The sequence below is a fragment of the Aplysia californica genome, unplaced genomic scaffold, assembly GCF_000002075.1.
Source record: "Aplysia californica isolate F4 #8 unplaced genomic scaffold, AplCal3.0 scaffold00025, whole genome shotgun sequence".
Taxonomy (NCBI): Eukaryota; Metazoa; Mollusca; class Gastropoda; order Aplysiida; family Aplysiidae; genus Aplysia; species Aplysia californica.
Window position 1 is genome coordinate 932,741 of NW_004797295.1, and position 24,867 is coordinate 957,607.

The following is a 24,867-nucleotide window of genomic DNA, read 5'->3' on the forward strand; positions in this document are numbered from 1 at the left end:
CCGCTTCAGACACAATCATCCCGTATTTTAAATCAGCCGTAGAGGAAAAAATGAAGGACAGGAATCAAAATGACATTAGAGCACACTGGTCGAAAGGGGAGCAAAAGTTTATTTGCTTAAGGGCATTTGATGCATACTGAAAAAAAAAAAAATTTCATATAGGCCTATCTCCAATCCCAAAACAAAATAATACAAACATGAAAAAGGACAACTGGCTCTGCTGTTCATAAATACATATATTTAATATTGAGATAAAATCATTTATCTCTTCATAACTTCTGTACATACACTAAAAATACATCCAAAGTAAAAGGGTTGAAGCAGTAAAATTTTAACAAAACTGACAAAATACAGGATGAAACCAACACAAAATGCTTTTAAAAGATTGGCGATAGGATTAGGTACCGGCAATGATTTTCACTGCTTGACAAATTCATGATAACGTTTAACAAATTGATATGGCACACTAATAAAGTCTTCAGGTACATGATGCAACAAATCTATGAACTGACAATAACACAACATTTAAAACCACGTCAAAAACATGTACTATGATACAACGGCAGACTTACAGTACAAGCATACAGCTGAAAAAAAGAAAACAGCAGACACAAGACACATATTTATAGAAGCTTTTAAAATGAAAGTATTATATAAAGAGAATGTTGTAATGCCATTAGTGTTCTAAAATTAGTGGTTTGGACATAGCATGTTCCAAAGAAATTGTACACTTTATTGGGTTGGCCGCAAAAAAATAAAAGGTTAAAGTCGAGTCGGGTAACTTGGCCAGGAGGGGAAATTCGCCACCTGTACCCCCTACCAATTTAGAAAGGGAATAATCCGATATACCCACCAAGGAAGAGTTTTAGTGTCAAGTTACTTGAGACCAGAAACAATTCTTTGTCAATTGATCAACCAATCAGAAAAATGTTATGACAAAGAATAATCGCGGTGTTTTAAGCATATGTCTTCCCGTTAAGCTTCCCTTTCCTCCTCTCTCGCCCTATCATTGCTGTGCCTGCGCTATTTTTATCTTTCTGTGTCTACTGCTTACTGCCGTTGCTGTACATAACTTTTTACTCAAATTGTGTTAAAACTGCTTTATTGATTAAAATATTATATTTGCTGAATTTTATTGTCGGTTGTATACATTGTGTGCCCTTTTACTGTTAAAAAATTGTGTTTGTACAGATCTGCACCTTGTCGGAGAAATTCGTCTCGATTGTCAGGGAACTTCGCCACGCAGGTCTATTGATCTTCTATTTGTTGTTATACTTACATTTACCACTTTTATTAGGGGGAAAACAAGCAAGGGAATCAATAACAAGTATAATTAAACTTTATAAAGGGATTGGGAGAAAGCTGTTGAAGCTGTTTAAGATGGATAAAGCTGCTCTGGGGCAGCCCGAGAATTTAGTGTTCCCAGAAAAACTCTTGCCGACCACGTCTCTGGTTCATCTACTTTTGGAATGAGGGCTGGGAAGAAAAGAAATAAAATTGTTTACAAAGTGATTGCAGCTGCAAATGCAGGTTTCCCTTTAACGAAAGATCAGTTTTTACATGTGTTTAATAATCTATATAGAACGAAATAAGATGGTCTCCCAGTATGGCGAAATTCCCTTCAAGGACTGGCGAATTTCCCCAATAGGGTGGCAAAGTTCCCCATCACCACATCCACTTGAAAAAAAAACGAAGCAGCTGAAGTACAACTAGCAAGCAAACTTATCAGTGGACTATCTGCATTTTCATTGGCTACGAAAAGTTGCAGACGAAACAGGGGTCATGTACGTTGAGCATAAAGGGGTTGTAGGCTTTTTTCGTCGCGAGCTAACTGAGACTGGCAAAGTCACCCGACTCTACTCTAGTTCGAAAGCAGTTTTACAGCTTAACAAGTTTGAAAATATATTTTCCCTCAAAGTCAAACCAAAATAAACAAAATCAAACAGCTCTCAAATCGATTACATAAAACGTAACAGACTCAGAAAGTCCTATAAAATTGGCTTTTTGTAATTTAGCTATTTATATTGCATTTGACTTAACCGACCTATACACATTAAAATCATTGGAATAAATTATTAAAAATCTAAAACTGCTTGTCTGCCATCATCTTTCCAAAGTCACTTAGATCACAACTTACATTGACCACACGTATAGACAACTTAGAAAGCAAAAAGTGTCGTGACCTTGAAAAAATAAAATTCTGTGAGGGACAGATATAGAGGAATGCCACCTAAACATGGTAGGATTTCTTGAGCCACCTGAACTGATCAAAATCGAAATAAGAAATAAAACACGAGGGCATTATAATCACAGCCTGCCATACAAGAAAGAGAAAAATCTGGAACACTTCAGGTTCCTGAAAATTTCTGGAAATATGAAATTGTACCTCTGCACACCAAATGAAGTCTAAGCTCTCTTTCATCTACAATTAAATATTAACCTTCTGAAAAGAGGGAAGAAAGATCATGGAAAGTTGGCAGTTATTCATAATGGTAAAAAAAAAAAAAAACTAGCATGAGAGAAATAGTGATGATGACCCACACAGACATATTGCAGACCTGCCAAATCCCTCCATGACCAAAAATAGGTATTTTCCTCCGAATCCTCCCTGAAAATCAGGAGATTGAGGAAAAAAATCATTTTCTCCACAACCCTAATAGAATCACAATAAATTACAAATCCATCGTGGCAAATTAAATGTGTATTATAAATGCACATTAAAAAAATGTGTATATATACATGTCATTTACAATAAGTCAACAAATATAGCAGATAAACCCAAATGAACCTTTGTATTTTTTTCCCCTGTTATTTACAACATGTTGTGTACAGTATGACTGATGGAAATGAAATTCTAGAAGGAAATCCGATCCAGGTTCTTTCTCACCTCAGGCACACAAAAAATCAGAGGGCTCCTCTGAGTACTTGGCAGGTCTGGTATTGTAATCAGGAAATAGTTAAAGCTTTTTTCCAAAGTGACACTGACAAAGAATGGACATGACGCTACAATAATTATTGATCACAGGAATGAATGTAACAAAATCGCACTAAAATTTGCTGCCTTTTTAACTGAAATCAATCTGAGAGCAATGAACCACTTTAAAAAAAGAACATAATCATTTAATTAAACCATGAATACGTGTCTGTCACAAACATAGTTCCTAAAACAGGATCCCCAGGCTCATGTGTCTCTATTTTAAAGAAATTGTTCTGTTTTCAAACATCTCCAGAATAACTTCAGATGCACTCCCAAACCTACTCCACACAGAAGGTATTTTGAAAATGTTTACATCTTAAGATATTACAAGTTCAATTCCAAAATTCACTATATGCCAGAAAAAACTTCCATTTCAATCTTTATCCTCCCTTATAATATCCAGGTAATGAAAACAAATAAAATAATCCAAATATTTATGAGATCAAAATCTTCTCAGGTGTTTAACAATATCTGAACACTTTTTTACGGTTTACTTTTTCTGGATCGATAACAAAAACAGCTACAGTTTACTTTTTTTTAAATCATGTGAGCCTTCAAAATTTTCAATGGTAAAGATGGACTATTATACCAAATTAAATGTCATTATCTCTTGAATCATGAAACCTAAAGCTTAACATTTTTGAATAAATAAAAGTCTCATGGACTTTCATGAAAAAGTGCCTCCTACTTCATGGATTGTTCTTATTTTAAGAATGATTGTTCACTTCAAGATCATGACAAGAAACTTTTTTTTATGCCTGTCACTGTCAAAGACAGCAAAACAAAAATGTTCATGCAGACTAAACCCTCTTTGGGATGCTTAAAATTACAATGATAAATGCATTTAAATTATTAACACAAAACACAATTTCAATATCAAGCACTTCAGAACTAAAGAAGTTTGCACCCAAGTCACTGAACCCAAGCCTAATGATTCCAAGAATCAGCTCATGATTTAGAAGGAGAAATCAGTTTAAATCCAAGTGTTTTCTTGACTTTGCACGGGTGTTAACTTGTTTTGATCTGACTTCCCTGTCTGAGAGAAGAGGAGATTTAATCAGATGCAGCAGGCCAGAGGCAGACAAAGATGGGGAGTACTGTTTTTTGTCAGAGGGAGATGTGCTGAAAGAGGAACGGATTGGCGAACCACTGGAGTTTGAATGACCAGAAGCTTTTTTTGGCATTTGTTGAGATGCTTTATCACACACCACTGACTCAGTCACTGACCCTGGACTCCTTCCACTAGGGCCAGCAACATTTTCCCCACCTTCATGTATGTCTTTGGAGACTTCTTTGTCAGCGCAACTGTCTGCTTTCTTCTTATCTGTCTCTGTGTGAGAAACAGGAAAACCTTGACTGCCCCCTTCATACCACTCGCAGGAGGAAGTGCCAATAGGGGAGTACAGAGGCTGGTGAAAAAATGAAAGCGCTGTGTCTGCACTCGGCTTTGAAATCAGAGACGGTTGACGACTCAAAGACACATCACTAGCCATCTGTTTACCCACTGGGAATACATCATTATCTCCATCATTTGAAATAATGTCTACTTTGAAAAGGGGATCAAAATCACTAGTGCCCTTTCTTTCAACAAAAGCATTTTCTTTGGAGTTCTCTTCATCTTTAGGATTCAAAATCCTCCTGACTCTTTTTCTTGGTGACTCTGAGACTATTTCGTTCTCAAGTTGTGGACGATTCCTTTTTCGTGACTGTGGTTCTGTAAGCTCTGGGACAGACTTTTGTTCAATGTTGCCTTTGTTCGAAGACTTGACTTTTTCCTCGGTACTAGATGATGAAGACTGTGAAGAGCTAGGGCCAGAGGAAGAACTTGAGCTATGTTTTGAACCTGAAAGCCTTTTCCTCCTCATCCATTTGTTGATGGAGTCAGGAGTTTTTGTCTTGGACGCTGGTGAAGGCGTCCTAATTTTGATGGTGGCACTTTCCTGAGCACTAGTATTGAAAAGGTCTGAACTGTCGTCATCAGATGAAGACTGCCTGCGCAGTGTTGACTTGCTGAGACTACGCGAACTCTTTGACGAAGCGACATCAAAACTCTGAGAGCTAGCAGACAAATGTGTTGAAGACACACCATGATCTGTGGTATTGGCAACATTGTCTTGAGTGATGCTCTTCTGAACCGAGTTCCCAAGTATAGAGCTGTCAACAGTTGATGCATTCAATTTTTCCATGAAGTTGCTATGTTTTCCAGAACTGGATGAGCCCAAAGAGACAAGCTCTACCCTCCTCCCTTGTTTCAGCTTCAATCCAGGAGATTTTAAAATGGATTTCCCTGGTGTGGACTTTTCAGCAGAGGGTGGATAACCACTGCCAGTGGGAGGAGATATAAACCCACGGTTAGAGAATTTCACTTTGCTTGGAGTGGATAAGTGTCTTGTCTGCAACTTAGACAATTTCTCTGGGGTTGAAGTAGGAATGTGAGGGTCATCTACTTCCCCTACGAAACTGCGGTCTTTCGAATGAAGAACTCTTCTTTCCTTCCTCGGTGATGATCCATGGGAACCTCTAATCTTTTCAGAAGGATTTGACAATCTCCTCGGACTCTCACCTTCTGAGCAGTGGTGTATGACTCCTTTGGCAGAATCAGACATCAGCTGCAATCGTTTTGCCGGACTACGCAGAACCATATTAGAGCCAAATCTAGAAGCCCAGTCAGGCGAAGACAACAAAACAGCCTTAGTAGGAGACTCTGCACTCACATTTGGATCTCCACCTGAGAGTCTTGAACTGTGGGATTTTCTTTTTGGGGTCTCACTACCAGTTGAATGGGCTGGGTCACAAGCAGTTAACGGTGTGCCTCCATTACCATTCTGAGCAGACAAAACATTTTTAAAGTTAAGCTCCTGAGAAAGCAAATTTTGCCTGGGTCTCTTAGGAGGAGTGGACTGCGCAGGAGGGCAAGACGCTGCACCCATGGACACGTGACTAAACGGCGATTTAGACTTTTCAGGTGTTCTAAAAGGAGACTGTGGTACGTACTTCCGCTTCTCAGGACTTTTAAAGAGGTTACTGTCTGTGGCGTTTTCACCATCAAAAATTAAATGAGCGTCTAAAGAGGATGAGGAAGCCCCAGGGGTCCTCCTGACGTCCCCTGCGCAGTCCTTGAAGTCAAGTTTTTTCACTGATTTTCTGGGTGAGCGGCGTACTGGAGTTGAGGGGCTCCGGTACGTGTGCTTTGCTTTGCGGTCTGGTGATGGAGACGCCATCAGTGATTTCATCAGTCGGCCACCAGGAGACAACAGGGGGGATTCACCCCGAACTGCACTGGCAAGGCTACCTTGAGCTCTTTGGCTGCTCCTGAGGTAGGCTGGGGGGAAGGGACACAGATATCGAGTTATTAATATGAACAAAATAAGAAATAAAAACACAAGTAAAACTGGATACAACTGCTATAAAGGCCACGATCCATTTTTTTTTTTTTTTAATCCAAATCCTTTAAATATTTTTTTAACTTGGCACCCTTGTACAGTAACACTCTTAACTATCATGTTCCCAAAACAGTTGCTAATTTTTTGTTCACTGTTAGTTCTACATTTTAAAAAGTAAAATAAAGACACTGATTTCAAATTCACAGTAAAAATATTTTCATGATATTTTTAATATTTTTAAAACAAATGAAAGAAAAAACCTAACAAATGTCTCTAAGCATGTAATAAAGACTATAATAAACAGAGCAAGGAAGAGTCTTTGAAGGTAGTTTATTAAGAAGTTGACTGAAACATCACACTGCAGGTAAAACGACAATGTCAGAGATCCAGAAAGACAAGTCTGAAGTCTAATTTAGAAAGAACTATGTTGGCTCTAAAAGAATTCATCTCTCAGGAGTTTTTTGGAAAACACATGTCAAAGGAGATCCAACAAGAAAATTCAAACAATGAAATCAAAAGTAAAAAATCATTGCAGACACTTACAATGTGAAGAGACATTGGCATGAGACGAGCTCTGAGCAAGCTCCAAAGACTTGGCAAGGTTGCGAGAAGGTTGGGAGCTTGAAGAGTAGAATGCTTCCCTCACTAGATACTGAGCAGGTTTATCCATTTGACTCACTGGCTTTCCATCATCTGTTGAATAAAATCAGAACATACTCATGTAAAAAAAGAAACTACACTCTCATCAATTCATGAGAAAGTTGATGTTTGAATAGGCATAAGTAGCAACTTAATTTGAAAGGGCAACATCAACATGTCACATAGGCTGTCACAGACAAGAGAGCTGTCACAAGAGAGACATTTCAAAGCTTTATAACAATCAGGGCTTCTCAAAGCATAGGGTAAAAAGACAGGAAAATCTGACCTGCAACAACAACATTGTTTATTGTGAGCGTACTAACCCTACACATTAGGAACAGTAGTAGGCACAAAACTCTATTTAAGGCCACACATGCGTTTTTGAGGTCCAGTTTGGGTCCAAACACAATGTTTTGGGGGTTTTAAGAAACTTCCCTTGAAAATTACGTGCTAAATGCAATGGTAGTCCTCCCAAAGCTCTATTTCAAAAAGACAGCTCTGCAAAGTTTGTAACATTGTGATCCAATACAATACTTTAAAGCAATTTTGAAATGTTTTTGCTCCTTTCCTCAAAATGTTCATTTCTTGGCGTTAAAAGCTAAAAACTCAATGACCATTCAAGACAAAGGCATGAAATTTGGAGGGTAAGTGCACAATGCAATTCCAAATAAAATGAGACTAACTTTTTCTAATTTTTGATAAAATATATATTTAATGAGTTTTTACTTTGGTATTTTGACTATTTTTGTAATCTTAAAGTAATGAAATCATTAATATTTACAATTTCATGAAAACCTAGTGTTATTTTCTTAAAATGTATGTGCAGATTACAAATATATGTAATTAGTTCAAAGATAGCATGGATGAACTATAGCTTTTGAAAATGGTCCTTCAGATGGCCCAGTTTCACTCTAATTTGCCATTTCTGTGATTATGTAACTGATAATGATTCCCAAAACTGAATATCTTTTATCCTTGTTTGGAATACTTTGAAAAAATGAGAAAAAAACAAGTAAAAATACCTTTTAGTGTGGTCAACAATTCGTGGCGCAACCTATGGCCAAATATCCCCTCAACTACTGAACACAGATTATCCAGCTTTTGCACAACGACGCATATCATTTTATCTTAATAGTTGAATATTTTTTCAAACATCTGTACACTATATTCTAGAAAATTCCTTCATAAATACTAATAAAAAACCCAACTCGATGGTTTCGACAGATTTTTAAAAGTTTACAGCTGGGGCAATATCGCTTTTAAGAGCGAGTCCGTCATTTTTTTCCAATCGTTACATTATGCTTATTGAAGGCATGTTATAAGAACCTTTAGCGCAAAAAAGTGTTAAGTATAAAATTAATTTCTTGTAACACTAAAGAGTGTCATTGGTGAGCTTTGACGTAGGCCACATACGTATACAAAATGTGTGTGAGAAGCGGGAAGTGCAGCGAACAATCATATTTTCGACATGACGGAGATTTATAGTATTTAATATATATATGTGAAGAAAAGTTTTTTAGTCTAGCCTTAATTGTTGTGGAAAAATATGATTAAGTAAAGACAAATTGATACTAACTGAACTTATGGGCGACATTGATTCACCCGTTATAGATATATTTGAGGATAAGTTGCGCCACCAATTTTTGACAGCACTATAATTGTAGAATTGGATGCTAAGAAGTAGAATGTGGCCTTAAAAAAATACACCTCCACCACGCACGCAAACCAATCAATTCAGAAATAAGTCAAAGGCAGAACCCACCCCCCCATCTTCAATTGTATACCGAAAACCTTGATTTCTCCTGTAGAATTAAACACACTTCACACAAACATGCACAAACCTTTAACAGGTGATTCCGCTACAACAACCACATCAGTTTTCACATTGTGTTTCTGTCGTCTACGCTCCTGTTGAGCCCGAATCCTGCTCGATGTCTGCTTGTGAGCAGGTGTTCCTGGAACCAACAATCTACTCTGGCCTGTGGAAGATAGTGTGAAAGTCAGTTAAATACAATCATGAACTTTCCTATCAACTGGTAATCTCAATTATCTGGGAAGCTTGTGTAAATTTCTAATCTTACTCCAAAACTATCTAACTGCTGCATGTTAAACTGACAGATGTTCCCCTTCACAGCAAATTCAATCTAATTGGTATGGGAACCATATAAATTATACAGTTCACAACAGTTCAGCCAACAGAAATAGATATTTCTATGCATTGCTAGTCTACACATGTTCCAAATTACAAACAAGTTGACAAAGCATTGGCTTTTAACATAAATCTTCCTCCTATTCTAAACAATGATAAAATTTATCGCGTGAGAACATAAAACAAAAGTCATTCATGAGGAATGTGAGAGTCATATGTGACTTGTCAAAGATCGGTTCTTGCAGGTCAAGCACACACACCAGTCATACCTGAAGATGAAGTGTGTTTTCTGTGTCTTGATCTTGATCTGCTCTTCAATTTTGACTGTTGTGGAGTGTCCGAGAACAGATTCTTTTTGGCACGATCGTGGTCAACTGGTTAAAACATAGACAAAAGCGATATTTGATATTTGTACAACTGTTGGAAGTGAAGAGTATGTATTAAAAAGCCATTCATTTATTTCATATTTTTGATAAAGAAAGAAAAGCTATAAACACTTTAAAATCAGATTAAAATCAAACTGAAGAAAAAATCAGTTCAAGAATTACATTTGTAAAATAAATGTGAAATGTCCATAAAGATAACAATTTTAAAAAGTACAACTACAAGTGTTCTATATTCCTTAGAATCTTAAAAAAGTGTTATATTGTGGTCTTATACATATAATAATTCAAATAAGTGAACTTTGCAAGGACAATAACCACCAGGGAACAGAAAGATGTGAAAGTATTTTTTCCAATACAATGGTCTTCTCCATCTGCATTCCTTTTCAAGGGGAGACAACTAGGATTTTCCATCCACAAGTTATTTTTTTACCATAAGAAACTCATTTTCCTTTCAGAATGCAACAAAAGTCTCACATGTAAAGATAACTGCTGTTTTCAAATAGGTCTCCATTTATCAATACTTGCAAAGGATTTTTCAGTCGCACACTTTTCGGGAGCAGTTAACACACCAAGCGTCCTTCAACTTTCCACTTCCAAGTTACATTCAACAAAAACAACATATCTGCAGGACTTTAGATTTTCTTTTGTTTGGGTATTATGATCCCATCTAATCTAAGATCATAGGTGTGAAAACTCCTAGAAAAAAAAAACCTGACCACAAAAATTTGGCACTGAACCAGATACTTTTGCATCAGAGACAAGCATCGCATAGTACCCCAAGATTGAAAAACCCAAGAGAATTTTCTCAAAACTAACGCATGATGCAGCACATTTTGAACAATCACTCACCGCCTGGTCTCCTCTTGGATTCTCGTGACTTCGCTTTTGAGACATCCTTTGAGCCTTTTTTCTTTTCAGACTGAGAAATAAAAAGTGTTTAAATAGTAAAATACTACTGCTGCCATAAGGAAAAATATAAACTATGATGTGTATAATCTAACATTTTCAGACAAGATACCCACATACTCATGATAAAATCTTCGACATTTAAGTCAGCACACAATTGAAAAAGTCTTAATTCAATCAACTCAAACATATAAACCAACAAAATTACCAACCTTTGATGTTTTGGGTGCTACTTTTGGCTTTACAAGAATTTGCCTCTTTTGTCCAAAATCTGAAAAACTTGGGTGTGCTTTCAATTTGCCCGACCTAAGTGGAACAAAAACAGTAAAAAAAATTATTTGCAATCATGAAAATTAAAAGGGAATTCATTTTTTTATTTATCAAAATTCAACAGGTCATGTAACTATCATACAGTTTTCTTTGTCCTCAAGAAGCTATTAAAAAAGAAAGCTTAAAGCTTAAAATACTAATTTACACACCGTGCATTATCATGCAAATATGAAAAGAAAAAGTCTTCACTACCACGCAAATATGGAAAGAAATAGTCTACTTCTTTTTTATTCTGACTGAGAATATTAATTATCAAGAAATGATAAATTGCTTTTTCCATATCATTTTAGGCCATGAATCAAATTACCACAGAAGCACATAAGCAATGCAAATTTTAGAGAACTTTTTGCTCAATGTCTCGCTTTTCTAGTTATAATATATCAACTTTAATTCCGCTCAAAATAAATACAGATTTCAGAGCGAAGGAAATAATTTTCTCTTTCCTTTCAGCTGAGGAAGGAGAAGACATTTTTGGTAAACTGTCTTCAGAAAAAGCAAATAACAGTAAGCATTTTATTCACAGCAATTCCTGGGCTTAATCACTTTTACTCATACAAGACAAGACAATAACAAGCCTATGTAATTCATACCAATAAGCAATAAAAAAATTTAATTAGCAGACAAAATATAATCAAAACCATGACTTTACCGACTCCTCAAAGCCTGGTCAGACATATTGGATCGTGGCTGTGAGGAACCAGGTCCACTCAACATGCTGTCCTCGCCTACTGAAGGAACAGCTCCCCACACACTGCTTGGGGCACTCGGCGAGGCAAACTTCTCCAGGATAGACGGCAACGGGAGCATCAACTCATCATAGACATCCACCAACACCTTGGCTAGATTGGTATGATAACTGAAAAAAGAAAAAAATGATAGCATCACAAAGCTGAAATCTTCAAAGGGGATACACATGTCTAAATAAGGCCTACACACACATCTACCATAGAAGATGGAGTACCAAAGTGACATCGTTATAATGAAGAGCATTATGAAAACAAATCACTTGAAAATTATACTTAACATTGCACACACCAACTCAACCAGCATCTACAAGTGATAAAACTTTTTTGAACGATTTAAGTAACCGCTACTGAAGTAAAAAAAAATGTTGCTGACAGTGGTTTAATTTTCTCATTTGACACCAGTTCATAACTTTTTTTAAAAAGTAAGTCAAACAATCAATCTTAAAGTGTTTGTAAAGCCTTTGCAAAGTTAATTTTCTTTTTCAGAAATTAGTGAGCCATGCAGTTAGAAGAAAAAAAAAGGTAAGATGAGCTTGACTTCATATAAAAGAAAAAAATAAGTACACGTACTTTGCGAGAACATTATCCTTTAAGAACTCCTGAAGACCAGCAGGTCCTATTGAAAAAGACACGACTCGCAGCATGGAGACAAGCTGAAAAATTTGTAAAGAATCCATATTAACTAACAAGACCAACACTAAAAGACATAGGCAACAGATTAAAATACAAATATGACATATAGCAACTACACATTAACCCAACATTCTATCTACATTACTATCACATGACCACTCTTTAGGGTCCCCACTCATTAAGGAGAAAAAAGTTCCAGGTTTTTTCCTGCTTGTCTTCTTCTGAGATTTTGCAACCATTTTCAAAATGAACTTTTTTAAGATGACAGAGTTAGGAAGAAGAAACGCAGAGAAAGGTATGATAAAATATCCTAACACAGTCATGGATAGTACCTTTTCCTGGAATGTCAAGGACAGGGGTTATAGGATAAGTGTAACGTAAACAAAGGCATGATGAAAGAGGTCTTGAGGTTGGAGGGCTCATCGTTGTTTAGTATGAAAAGAAAAAGAGGGTGGGGGGGAAGAGGTACTATTGGCTGACGGTTTGACTCTTGCAAAAATTAAAAAGCCCACCGGATGTATCCAAAGCCTTAGATCCTGATTGCACATGTACATCACTACACAACATGTCTCCTACCACAGCTGACTGTTTAAAGTTTCAAACTTGATTCGTCTTTTTTTTTTTTATTCTCTCATTGCCCTAGGCCATCACCCACAATGCAAAGGCGCAGGAATTTTTTAACAACCTTGTCAAACTAATGTTGGCCTACTCCTAGCTAATGTTTTCCTACGGGCAAAGTGGCACTGGGCACAAGGGTTCTGTGCACAGAGGACATTATAGTTAGACAGCTGCATGTGACCTAGTCTGTCGGGATCGGACTGTTTTCCTAACTTATACACCAGGAAGGTGGGGATGGGTTGAGGTAGCTGAAGGGCAAATAATTTTTTTAAAATTGGAACAACAGGCAGGGTGTTACAATAGTACCTTCATAAAATTGAATTCTTAAAATAAGTTTAAAAACTAACGATTCTGACAAATTCATTATGATGGGCAGCCCTTTGATTTCCCGACTTTCTCTCACATACTTTCATTTCCATTATTTTTCATGGTGCTTTCCCGACCGGGAAATCTGTAAATGAAATTTCTGGTTTTTCCCCTGTTTTCCCGGCTGAGTGAGAATCCTGCTTTAGTCAAAGATGAATTCTTGTAGCAGAAATTGACATAACACCATTATACATTTTTTTAAATAAGAAAATTCACTGAATTTCTAATTACACCTCCAACGATCTTCCTAAAACTTTAAAACTCTATACAGACTATTCAACCCTTATATTGCATAATCTGCTAGAAATAACTACAGTCAATCTACTCATCATTTCTGTTTCCTTTACTGTCTTAGCATTATTCCAAGAAGACCTTTACTCAATTTTTGTGTAACCGTAGACAATCATTTTTTCTTTTAAAGAAGAGAAATTGACAAATTATTACAATAAGAACACTAAATTAAGTTAGTGAAAAAAAAGGTGCAACCTCTGAAGTGAGTTCTTCCTGAGCAGCAACACTGTTCTCCAGCAGCAAAGATTCAAGCTCTAACAACAGCAAGATCTGAAGCTTGTACCTGTGGTCATCAAAGAAACCTGTAATCTAGTACAGCTTTGAATACTTAATAGAAAAGCAAAGAAGATTTTGGGGATAATATTTAAAAATCTAGATCTAGTGTCTGAAAAGCGCATTAAGCAAGGAGAGAAATCAAAAACACAAACAATGTCTTTTCGAGCAACCTGACAGACTGTCCAAAAGTAATTTTTTTAAAGAAGAAACATCTAATAAGTCGTTTTCTTTTTGCAAAATAAAGACAGTGTCACTTGAAAACTGGGTGACATCTAATATTGCTTAGGCTTAAGCAAAATGAAAAAAATTTAAGAAGTGTCCAGTTGCAGCCATCAAAGGTCATCATAAAAGCTTCAAAGAAGGAGGGGGTTTTAGTTCCTACATCTGGCATAGACATAAGATTACATATCAAACCAAATACAAAGCAGCTACATAACTATAAAGGCTTCAGTTCAAGGGCTGGAAGTCTAAAAGTATTAACGGAAATGACCAAGAGAAAAGCACTCCATATTTGATCAAACAAAGAACTAAGTATCAATAAATTCGTACTCAGAGAGCTTGCCCGTCAATGCCTCATCTGTAGCTTTGCAACTGTACTTCTCTTTTAACTTGAACGATGTCAAAAGAAGATGCTCCCGTATGAAAGCAACAGCTGATTTCTGAACAGGGGGAAACAAAACAAGAAACAATGTTAATTTGAGCAATTTCATTCTTATCTTCAAGACACAACTTGATAAGATATGAATTAAAAAAGACCACACACCAGCAGTAGCATCGGTGTGGTAGTAGTTAGGCACTTCACAATTCAGTCTTTCTACCCCTCAGCCTGGGTTGGCCCTAACAGGCATAATTGAAGCCCGCATACTGAATTATTTAAATGTGTAAAAAATATTTACATTTCAAAAAACGTTTTTTTAAAAGGCCCACATCAATCTCACGATAATAACAAGTTCACTGGGAAACTATTAAAATTGAAAATTATTTTTGAAATCTGTCATATTTTGGCATTGCACCACAAGAATCAAGAGAGTCTGAAATTCTTGCTCTCAGAAAAACAATTTGCCCTTTATGAACTTCAATCACATGATTTATCTCTCAATATCCACAACATATTTAACATTAATGTCACTTTCACAAGTGAAACCTGACTTTGATCAAAAGAGACATTTCAATATATTCAGTCACCTGTGGATTGCTGTGCTGCAAGTCTGCCATGAGACGAGAAGTCAACGTCACCATTGTTTGTACCGTGGTCTCCATGGCAATGCCTGCATTTACCACCTGGTCATACTGTTTCCGCAAGTACTGGGACAGGTCCTCTTCCGTTTTGAGATCTGTCAAGGAGAATAAAACATCACAAAAAATGATTAGACTGACACTGTTCTATGGGTAAATCTAATACATACTTTTTTTTTTTTAAGTATGTGGTTTGACCTAGTGAGGAGAGTCAAAACAATAACAGCCCAATTCTGCTATGGAGCAGAAAAGGACAACGGCAACAGTATAGCAGGACGAAAAGGAGCAGGCAACACAAGAGCATCAACAGTTTACCATCTCAGCTAAAATAAAGAGCATGACATCACAGCAACTCAAATATGGCCCCACAGAGTGTGTATACCCTAAATGTGTGTAGTAAGTCAAGCAAGTTCCCAAAGGAGGGCTCAAGGAGACTTTTGGGGGGGGGGGGGGAATAAGTGTTTTACGGCGCTCGAAACTGCATAAGGTCACATGAGCGCGCGGGACACATTAAACTTTTTCAGTTGGTAGGAAGCTTCGAATTTTGCCAGAGTGGCGGCCAAAGCCTACTCTTATCGATTTTAGACCACCAAGGGATCTTTAACGTGTGCAACTTGTACACGGGCCCTCCGAGATTTTTCACCCGTGTCCGAGAAGGCTAGGTGTAGATCTTTCCTACCAGAAGATCAGGGGTGAGGCTGAAAGACAGCAGTAAGAAGGATATTTTGTTTTTTAATAGTAGAGGGTTTTACGGCGCTCGCAACTGCATAAGGTCATATGAGCGCCAAGGGGTGGGTGTCAACAGAGAAGTCTTTACAGAGAATCAGGCTTTGACTGCTCACCTCTCTAGCTTCAACAACACAAGGTCTGCTTCGACTATCAAGGCACCCCAAAATAGCAGGTCACAGAGTGACAAACACACAAAAGAAGTAGAGGAAAATGACAATAGTAAGGATCAGGAAAGAAAAAGCAGCAGTTCCCTGTTGTAGATCAGGCACAGTTATGAGCGTGACATGAGTTAGCCTATTTACAATTCTACTATGCTTGAACGAGAAATGTCCCCCCTTTGGGAATGGCCTAAAGACACTTCAGTCAGTGGCACTGCCCTGGGGGGGTATCAGTAAGGAGCCAAGGAGTAGCAGTAGAAAGGCTGCAGAAAGAATCAGGAGCCCAGAAGAGGGGGTAAAGGAGGTGAGGGGTGGGGGCAGAAAGAGGAGATGAAAGCAGATGACAGAACATTGCTAGAGAGCACAAGAAAGGAGGTGAAAGGAGACAATTTTAGAGAAGAAAATGTTTCGGTTGCTACCCGGATTCGAACCCGGGACCTTTGAATGAGAGACCAACACCTTAACCTCTAGGCCACGAGAGCCCCCCTAAGAAGACTTTTACCCAACATTTCATTTAATTGAAGTATTAACAAATAACATCTCCAATATGGTTTGCATCATTTAAACCGATAAGGTCAATGCGCTGAACAACATATTCAAGTGAGCCCGATGCACTAACTCCATGCTGTCATAAAAAAAAGTTCAAGATATTTTCTGTGTGTCTAGCCTTTAGGAACATCCTGTATACATGTACTTGAACATAAATGATACTCATTAGAGTTAGAGCAGCATTTTCATTTAAAAAACATAATGCAAATGCTCTCATCTCATGTATGTCACATAGTAACACATATAACATTAATCAATTTTTCGGTGTAAGTGTTGAATCTGGTCATCTTCAGAACTTAATTTATTTTTTAAAATAATAAACAATTCAGTTGAGACTTCATTAAAAGCAGAAAAGTATTTGTATCAACTGATAGAAAATTTGAGTATTTGCAAGTAGCAACAAGCTGAAGGCTGTCCTTGATACAATGCATGTCAGATATATTTCAGGGATAAAGAGTAAACAAATAGTAAAATGATGGCCTACTTAATTCTAGCAACCCGCAGGAGCCTCCAAATGAACTACTTGCTCTCCGGTCAGGGCTCTCTGCCTTTGAGCTTAAGCTGCTATCTAAATCATCAGCCATCAGTAGACTGGCGCTCTTTGCTCGATCCACCATCAAACGTCCACGGGTGAGCCTTGACAATCTGCTGCGTGACTGAGAGGTTGAGTCGGACCCTCCAGAATGGCTTGGTCTGGCGGAAGTGGGTCCTGCAGAGCAGAAGAAGTAATGGGTAATGGATACCAGAGGCTAGTAGCATAAATCTGAGATTGTGCTGCGACTGGCAGCCCAACTTACAATTTTCTATATATCCTACAAATTTTTAGTACTTTAAAAATGTCTACAGTTCAACTTTTTCTGTGACACAATAAAGCCCTTGGTTGAATATTGTAAACATTTACAATAAAATGTTATTTCAATCATTGTACACACTTACATAGAAAACCATACATGGAGGTTACTTATAGTTGCAAAAAAGCCAAATATTGTATATATAAGAACACATAGATTAGAGGGACACAAAATGCTGTGCAACTTGTTACCAAGGCTGGTGTGCTTTCTATGAAAAAATTTGAGTGAGTCATTTGTTCAACAAATCAAGCAAAATTTTCTGCTCACCGAAAAGCGGTGTACTGGTCGCTGCAGGTGCTGGGTTGTGAACAAGTTCAGGCGGCTGCTTTTCTCTAGCATAAAATTTTCGCAGATCCTTCAAAACTGATTTTTGAGAGCAGGGCTGATCATGACCATCCAGTCTGAAATATTCAAAAAATCCATCCTTAAAAGACCAACTAAACTCTTCAAACTCATTAACTTGTGACACAAAAATAGTCATAAGTTTGCTATGAAATACTACTTATATAACTGAAGGTAGCAAAGCTAACTTTTTTGTCTCAAAAAAAAAAAGACAACCTTTTTTGTCAAAGAAATAACAGGTGCACTCTTAAACCTTTTATTCTTTTTTTCTCCTTGGTCTTTCTTAGCTATTCATACAGCAGCAGGCTTACAGACTTGCAACAAAGTGCAACGCAGAGTTCTGCCAGGTATTTCTTGAGGTACATTAATTTTACTTCCCATCCCAAACATAATTATCTTTATCATTACCAGACAGTGTTTTTGTCAAGAATTAAAAGAATATTTGAGGAACCATTTGCAACAAGGCTTCAGCTAAACATTTGTCATTTGTACTTCAACAAAACTCTTTATCACCCATAACACAGTGGATAACAATTTCTTTTTTTTAATTTATGATACGACTTACTTAGCACAGAAAATAACTGACAATCTATTTCAATGTTGCATTACCTCTCACTGATTTTGTCGACAGTGTGTCTTAATTGGGCAGCGCTCCCTGGAACATACCAGGAATTCAAACTGCAAGCTCTAAAGAAATGCTCATCCTTCACTGGTGCCGCTGAATTTTGAACAAAAAATGAATTAAATTAGAGTCATTCATAATAGTCACTTGATTTCAAAGGTCAAAAAGGCATTCATAAGACAAGTTTATCATGAAAATTTTATGGAAGGAAAACTAAAGTAAAATAATCCACTCCTATCAATATTTCAAGCTGATTTCTTGTCCGAGAGAGAAACCCAGAAACTGATTTCGTAGCTACATTTTGTTTGTTTTTCTCTTAAATTAAGACTATTTTCGCTGCAGTGCAAACATGATTGAAAAATTCCAAAATTAAATTTTAGAAGATAAATAACCGAAATGAAAGGGAGTTATGATGACTCCCATTCAACATGATTGCATGCAGTCTACATGTGCCATATGAATAAATATGAGAAACCCGATATGAAAATTTAAAGAGGGGAAAAAAGGATAATTTACTATCATGTTCATAAAAATATATTGACTTCAACATTAAATACAATAAGGATTTGAGGCAGTACTGTAACACTTTGAAGCACCCTGATTTATGAATGAGCACATTAGCTGATGTACAGCAGAATTTGCAGAGAGAGAATATTGGTCTGGATAACATTATAAAAAATCTGTTCAGTCAAATGTCTGGCGAAAAAGTATAACAAGACACACTTCTACAAAAAAGATTACAAATAGTACAAATCAGTATGTAAGAAATAAATAATTATTCATTAAGAGTTGAAAAGTATATATATTTTGTAACAAAGTATTGTGGATCTATCTGGGATTTATTCATGCACAACAGCCAAGGATATTTTTGTCTGGCCTGCATAAAAGCCTTCTTAGCAATATTGAAGAAAGTAGAAACATTCCATTAAACAACAATGAACATACACTTGCCTGCAGTGGTGTTGCTGGCTTGGTGTTGGAAGGATTCATTTAATCTCAATATAGGGGTCAATTTTGTTTTCACAAGATACTGCGTGCCCACAAGGGACAAGGAGGCTATATTAGACGTGCAAGGACTCAATATAGCCAGGCACGAAGTTTGTGTACGCAGAATCTGAAAAAGAAAAATAGAAAATTGGAAGAATGAAAGACCAAAAAATTTTCTCTTGGGATAAATGATTCAAATATAGATGGAAATTTTGGACCAAGATCAATTCAGTGTCAATGATGTCATGTAAATCAAGAAACATAAATGATTACAATACATGTATACATAAAGTAAAACAAAAAAGCACACTTCTAGAACCCTTCAGAGCTAAAATGTCAGGCATTTCCTTTGAACATGCACTCACAAGTGACATTGAGGCACCATCTGGTGACATGACAACACTGACACTCACTTGTCAACTAAATTCACATCTTCAGGGGTTTATTTCCTGGTGTATTGGCTATTTTCTTTCCATGAACTTCTGTCGTTTCTTATTCTAGAGAAAAATCTTTGTTACTAAATGACATTCATATAAATGCATTAAGCTACCAAGTACACAAAGCCTAAATGGGGGAAATTATTAAGAGTACATCATGGTTTTTTCCAGAAGAGAACATAGAAAATACAGTTCATGTGCACAGCGATCACTTGTAAGACACTGAAGGACACAGGTGCAGAACGAGGGATTATTCTGTAAATTTGGGAACACCTGACAGCCCTATAAATATACATGACATTACTTACTGCACAAGACCGACTGAGAAACAGCTCTTTGATCAATGTGGACAGTTTCTCTGGTGTTTTACTGTAAACAATGTGAGTCGGGCAGAGATTGGAAACCAGGTTTCTGTCACAATAAGACTTGGGAAGACAACCTAGTACTGTCAGCTGGTCGAGACGGCGGATACTGTCATTTAGACTGGGGTCTCGAGGAGCACTGCTTTTGCACAAAAAGGTTAAAAAAAACAAAAAAAACAATAAATGTACTCATCAAGAATTATTAAACCCCAACCAGATAATTCAATTATAAACATGTCAAGTATGAAAAGGTCCTTTCAGGCATTAAGAATGTACGGCAAAGAGCAAAATTAGAAATTGACAAAATAAAACATGTTTTCGTTGAAATGTAATGCCATACAGATAGGTCACGTGAGTGTTGAAATTTTAATATGCCCAAAAATTTACGAGTGTCTGATTCCACCGCATCTTGACACATATTTTCAAAAGTAAATTGGTTAAGTTTGGTACCAAAAAAAAACAAAGAAAAGAGAAGATTTATTACGTTTACAACACTGTTGACCTTTAACAAGACAGGCATGACTTACCCTTGCAAAGTCCTATGAGAAACAGGCATGATGCTGTATGTCGCTGTACATCCTAAGACAAAAAAGTAAAAAGCTGTTGCCAAAAGTTGAAGCATATCTATCCTATGTAAGTCAAAACATATTTTCGGTAGCCAGAATGGCCCATCAATCAGAGGTAAAAAAAAAAATCTTCTTCTTAAATTCAAAACAATCATGGCTATTCAAGCAATAAATATCTCATTTATAAATGTTACCACCATGGTAAAGGTAAAAGGCCCTCACATTGTTATGATATTTACATACACACACATTTTCAACATCTACCCTATCTTATATTGCTCAAGTTGTTGACAGTCAGTCAAAGACAGGCATCTGTGGTGTAGCAGTCAGGCACTTCACTCTTGCACCCAGGAAGGAGACCCGAATTCAATTTTCCTGAGTGGGAAGAAATTCTTATCGAGTATCTCAATCTTTTTGCCAGGATGATGTATTCCTCTCACTCTCAGCAAGCCCGGGTCGGCCCTGACAGGTAGGGTCAGAAGCCCACCTCCTAAACTATGTAAATTGTGTTGACAGGGGAGTAAAAACACCTTAACAAAATAACATTTTTAAACCACAGTCAAACCTGTGTAAAACGACCACCCATTGTCAAGGGAAAAAGTGGCCATATAACACAGGTGGCAATTTAAGGCAGGACAGATCAAAATGAAGAAAGCAAACCATTCTCTTCTGATATCCAAACTGGAGTTAATCTCAGGCTTTAGACTGCCCTAAGGCTAATTCAAAAGGGTTTTTGTTTTCTTTTGAAAAAGGGGTGTGGATGGTGTAAGAAGGGTTTTTTGCGTTTGTTTTCTTGATTTGTTTTTTGGTTAGCTTTCTTTTTGTTGCTGATTTTGGGCAAAGGTAAAATAAACTAAATATTATGTAAGACGATGAAGGCCGAGTGCCAAGGTAAAACAAACACACACAGGGCTCCCCTTTATGCACAGAGATGTGCGTATATTACGCATTAAACCTGCAAACTGCCCCCTTTAAGTTTTGGAGGTGCGTGAGCGTTACTCTTTAAAATTTCCTTTCAGGGTTTGCATACGCTTTAAAACGTAGGTGGTGTGCGTCTGGCATTCATCAATTTCCCCCCTTCTCTACCCCAAAACTGAGTCAATGATTTAACAACACACCCACACACATGACACCGCAGTCACCTTTTGTCTGTGACTCTGTGTCAGAAGCAGTCAACCTAGAATCTACATCAGCGGCGCACAGTTTCCGGCGACACCGGCTTGCTTGAGCAGAGAGCTCCGCCCACATTCTGGTTGCTTGCATTTTATTTGCCGGTGTCGTTCCTTGAGTTTACCCCTGCCGTGAGATTGTAAACCCCCGTCCTTCTTTAAACACACTAGATCTAGTAACATGAATTGTCCACCATCGAAAGACTGGGATGGCTCTGAAGAATAACGAATTAGTTTATTTTCCAAACCTGCCACTCATCCCGATTTAATCGGGATATCCAGATTTTTTGCCCAAAATTTGAAGCATTTCGATTTTCCCAGTTTTGATCGCGTGTATCCCGATATTTTTTTTTGTTCCGTTGGTTGTGCCGAATTTTTCTAAAATCTTACTCTGCCTTCTTTTCTGTAGTGGAAAGCACTCGTTAAACTTTTTGTTACATGTAGCAGAAACTCAGAGCAGTATTTTCCAAAATGTTGATGCCGAATTTAGTAGATATCTTGTCCTGTTGGATCTTTGCTCGCACGTGTTATTTCAACTATAATGGGTAGTATTGGTTTGGCAATCCGACTTGGGACATTCTCAAGATCTACTTTCGCTTTTGTCTCCACTCAGAAGTCTCCAATGAATGCCTGATAACTGTTTCAATTGAGACGCACAAAGAGGGAATATACATGGATATATTATTTTATATATATATATATATATATGTGTGTATGGACACCCCCTGGAATTTTTTAAAGTCAGTTTGGTAGTGACCTTGGTGATTTGTCATTGATCCCGATTTTTTTTACATTTTAGTCAATATTACTCATTCATTTCTTGCTGTTACAATGAAACCTAAGTTAATTAAAAATCGTTAATATTCAATCATAGTCTTGGTCACTCTGTGTGTGTCTGTGTGAATGTTGTGAGTTAAATGTTCACATGCAAAAGTTCTTACTCTATAAAATCATAGCTGCCACTCAGGAATTTCAAAAAAGGAGGAAATTCATGCGAAAGCGTACGCGCGCTCTCTGAAGGCCGGAGTAAAACCAGTGAGATCCAGAGGCAACATACCGGAAAATCTAGCTTATGGTTTTGGAAGGGAAAACTGTCATATTTGTTAACCATAGGTAACAACAACAACAACACTGCCGGGTCCAGGCCGCCAAATTACTTATGAAAGTGCGTGCGCCCAGATAAAACTAATTACAAAAGACCCCCCCTATATGCCACACGCGGACGAAGGAAGTATACAGGGCATTTTCCTTAAAACGAGAGGTATTATGTCCCACAGTGACCAGTCACTACTGGCAAAAATCAGGACCGGTCACTTCTCTGGGCTGCGGGCCTACAAAAATAAAATAAACAAAACATCGGACCCAATCTGTCCATTGTGCAGCGAGGAGCCCCAAAATTTGGAGCACTGGCTGCAGAGATGCCACGCCACGGAGGCCCAGCGGTGGCATCTCCTTGGGGAGGATTCAGGGAGGTTGGACTGCCTCACCCACTACCCAAGGGAGGCGGTGGCCCTGGCGAAGAGCACGCTCTTCGGGGCTCCGAACATTTCGAACGGATAGGCTACCACACTCACACACACACACAACAACAACAACAACAAAGGAACTAAGTTGACTAATTTGAGTCAATTTGACACAGTTTGAACTTGGTGACTAAAAATCCAGTGTTTGTTGCCAGCTGGTGTCTTATAAAAAGATTTCTTTCACTTTAAACTTGTACATCGATGTAGAGCACGCGCAGTATTGGATCAGGGAGGTATCACCTTTGCCGCTGTACTGAGCACTTCTGTACAATTGCGGTCCCATTTGCACTTAACTTAGTAGCAGTGCCCCTGTAGTGTGTAGATCTAGATCTAAACTGAATTAAAATAATAGCCTAGGCAATCTAATCTAGATCTAGAATCTAGATATCTAAATATGTGTAAATCTAGATTATATCTAGAGATAGATTATCTAGATCTAGATTCACTTCAACAGCCACAATAGCCGTCATGTAAACAAACGGGACCGCAATTGTACAGGAGTGCCGCGGGCCGCAATTTCTTTATCGCACCAAACGAAAAGTGCAGCAAGCGGTTTGTTCAATTTTCTAATGAACTTTTCGAGTCGCACACCGGCTGCTTCTTTCTCATTCCAGCTCCTTTTATTTTTGCATTCTGCATCAATTTCTCCCGAACTTCCGCTGTTTTCAATGACAACTCGGCGCGCCAGCGTCCCGATGCCCGATTGACACTGTGTTGCTCCACAATAAACAAAGTGAAACTAGCGCTAGGCCTAGAAGAACGGAAGTAGAAAGCTACGGGCGGACATGCGCAAGCTGCGTTTTCGTCTCTCTCCCGGTTCGGAGTTTTCCGCGTGTAAAAAAGTATCGCAGTTTGCGACCGAGTGCAGTCCAGCGGAGGAAGGAGGAAAGTAGCGGGAAAAATCTAGATGAAGCGGAGTTTCCGCTATTTAGCGGGAAAGTGGCAGCTATGTAAAATCTACATATATATATATATTAAGTGGACTTGGGAGGCTTTGTGCACAAACTCCCCCCTTATTATCTAACCCACACCTTTGAAACTTTGCAGGCGTCCACAGCATCCATGTGGCTAGGACTTGACTTTTAAAAATCCACGCAAACTGCTTTCCCCGATTTTTCCAAAACGCTTTGTTTCGTCCACACAGGGTTCTAGCATTTCAATGCAGTTGAATGTAGTGTTCAAGACATAAATTTCAAGACTTCCATTCACTTGCTGAGCTCACTTAACCCACAATGACTTGACAATTTAAAAGTTCGTTCATCGAACAGGGTACCCAGCTAGTTAGGAAATAATTTACTTTTACCCTTTAAGTTTCTAAAACATGGGTTTAAATACCCCTTAAGACAGAAAACCAAAGGGTGAAAGAACCTCAAGTTGGCCTGAAAAGGGGAGCCCTAACACGGGTCGCCACCACTCGGAGAACGACCCACACTTCTGTTGCAAGTTCACGTCAACGTCCATTGTTACTTTGTTAGAGATTAGGTAAACAAAACAGTGACTAGTCACCTCCCATACAATTTGTGCATCAGTTGTGGGCGGGCTTTTATATATAAATAGCTTTTATATATGACGGATCACACGCATCCCTCACCAGCAGTTGAAAATTTATTGTTATGCCTACCTACTGCTTAACTTG

At 37.8% G+C, this 24,867-nt stretch overlaps 1 protein-coding gene across 3 annotated transcripts in view; it reads right to left on the reverse strand.

Moving 5' to 3' along the window:
- Positions 1-91: 91 nt before the first annotated feature.
- The window catches only part of LOC101849516 (treslin), a 27,836-nt gene continuing 3,060 nt past the window's right edge, over positions 92-24,867 (reverse strand). Inside the window, exons 3-19 of one of the 3 annotated variants that reach the window (XM_013089124.1) lie at positions 20,501-20,552; positions 19,920-20,112; positions 19,133-19,301; positions 18,175-18,283; positions 17,491-17,624; positions 16,857-17,081; positions 14,886-15,034; positions 14,250-14,359; positions 13,620-13,707; positions 12,087-12,169; positions 11,420-11,626; positions 10,653-10,746; positions 10,384-10,453; positions 9,418-9,522; positions 8,841-8,978; positions 6,904-7,053; positions 92-6,299 (exon numbers count right to left, since the gene is read on the reverse strand). In XM_013089124.1, the coding sequence (XP_012944578.1) occupies positions 3,946-6,299; positions 6,904-7,053; positions 8,841-8,978; positions 9,418-9,522; positions 10,384-10,453; positions 10,653-10,746; positions 11,420-11,626; positions 12,087-12,169; positions 13,620-13,707; positions 14,250-14,359; positions 14,886-15,034; positions 16,857-17,081; positions 17,491-17,624; positions 18,175-18,283; positions 19,133-19,301; positions 19,920-20,112; positions 20,501-20,552 (4,430 nt within the window). In that variant the 3' untranslated portion in view covers positions 92-3,945. Of the gene's footprint in view, positions 6,300-6,903; positions 7,054-8,840; positions 8,979-9,417; positions 9,523-10,383; positions 10,454-10,652; positions 10,747-11,419; positions 11,627-12,086; positions 12,170-13,619; positions 13,708-14,249; positions 14,360-14,885; positions 15,035-16,856; positions 17,082-17,490; positions 17,625-18,174; positions 18,284-19,132; positions 19,302-19,919; positions 20,116-20,500; positions 20,553-24,867 lie in introns of all 3 variants that reach the window. The other 2 variants (XM_013089128.1, XM_013089120.1) reach the window with 2 other exon arrangements.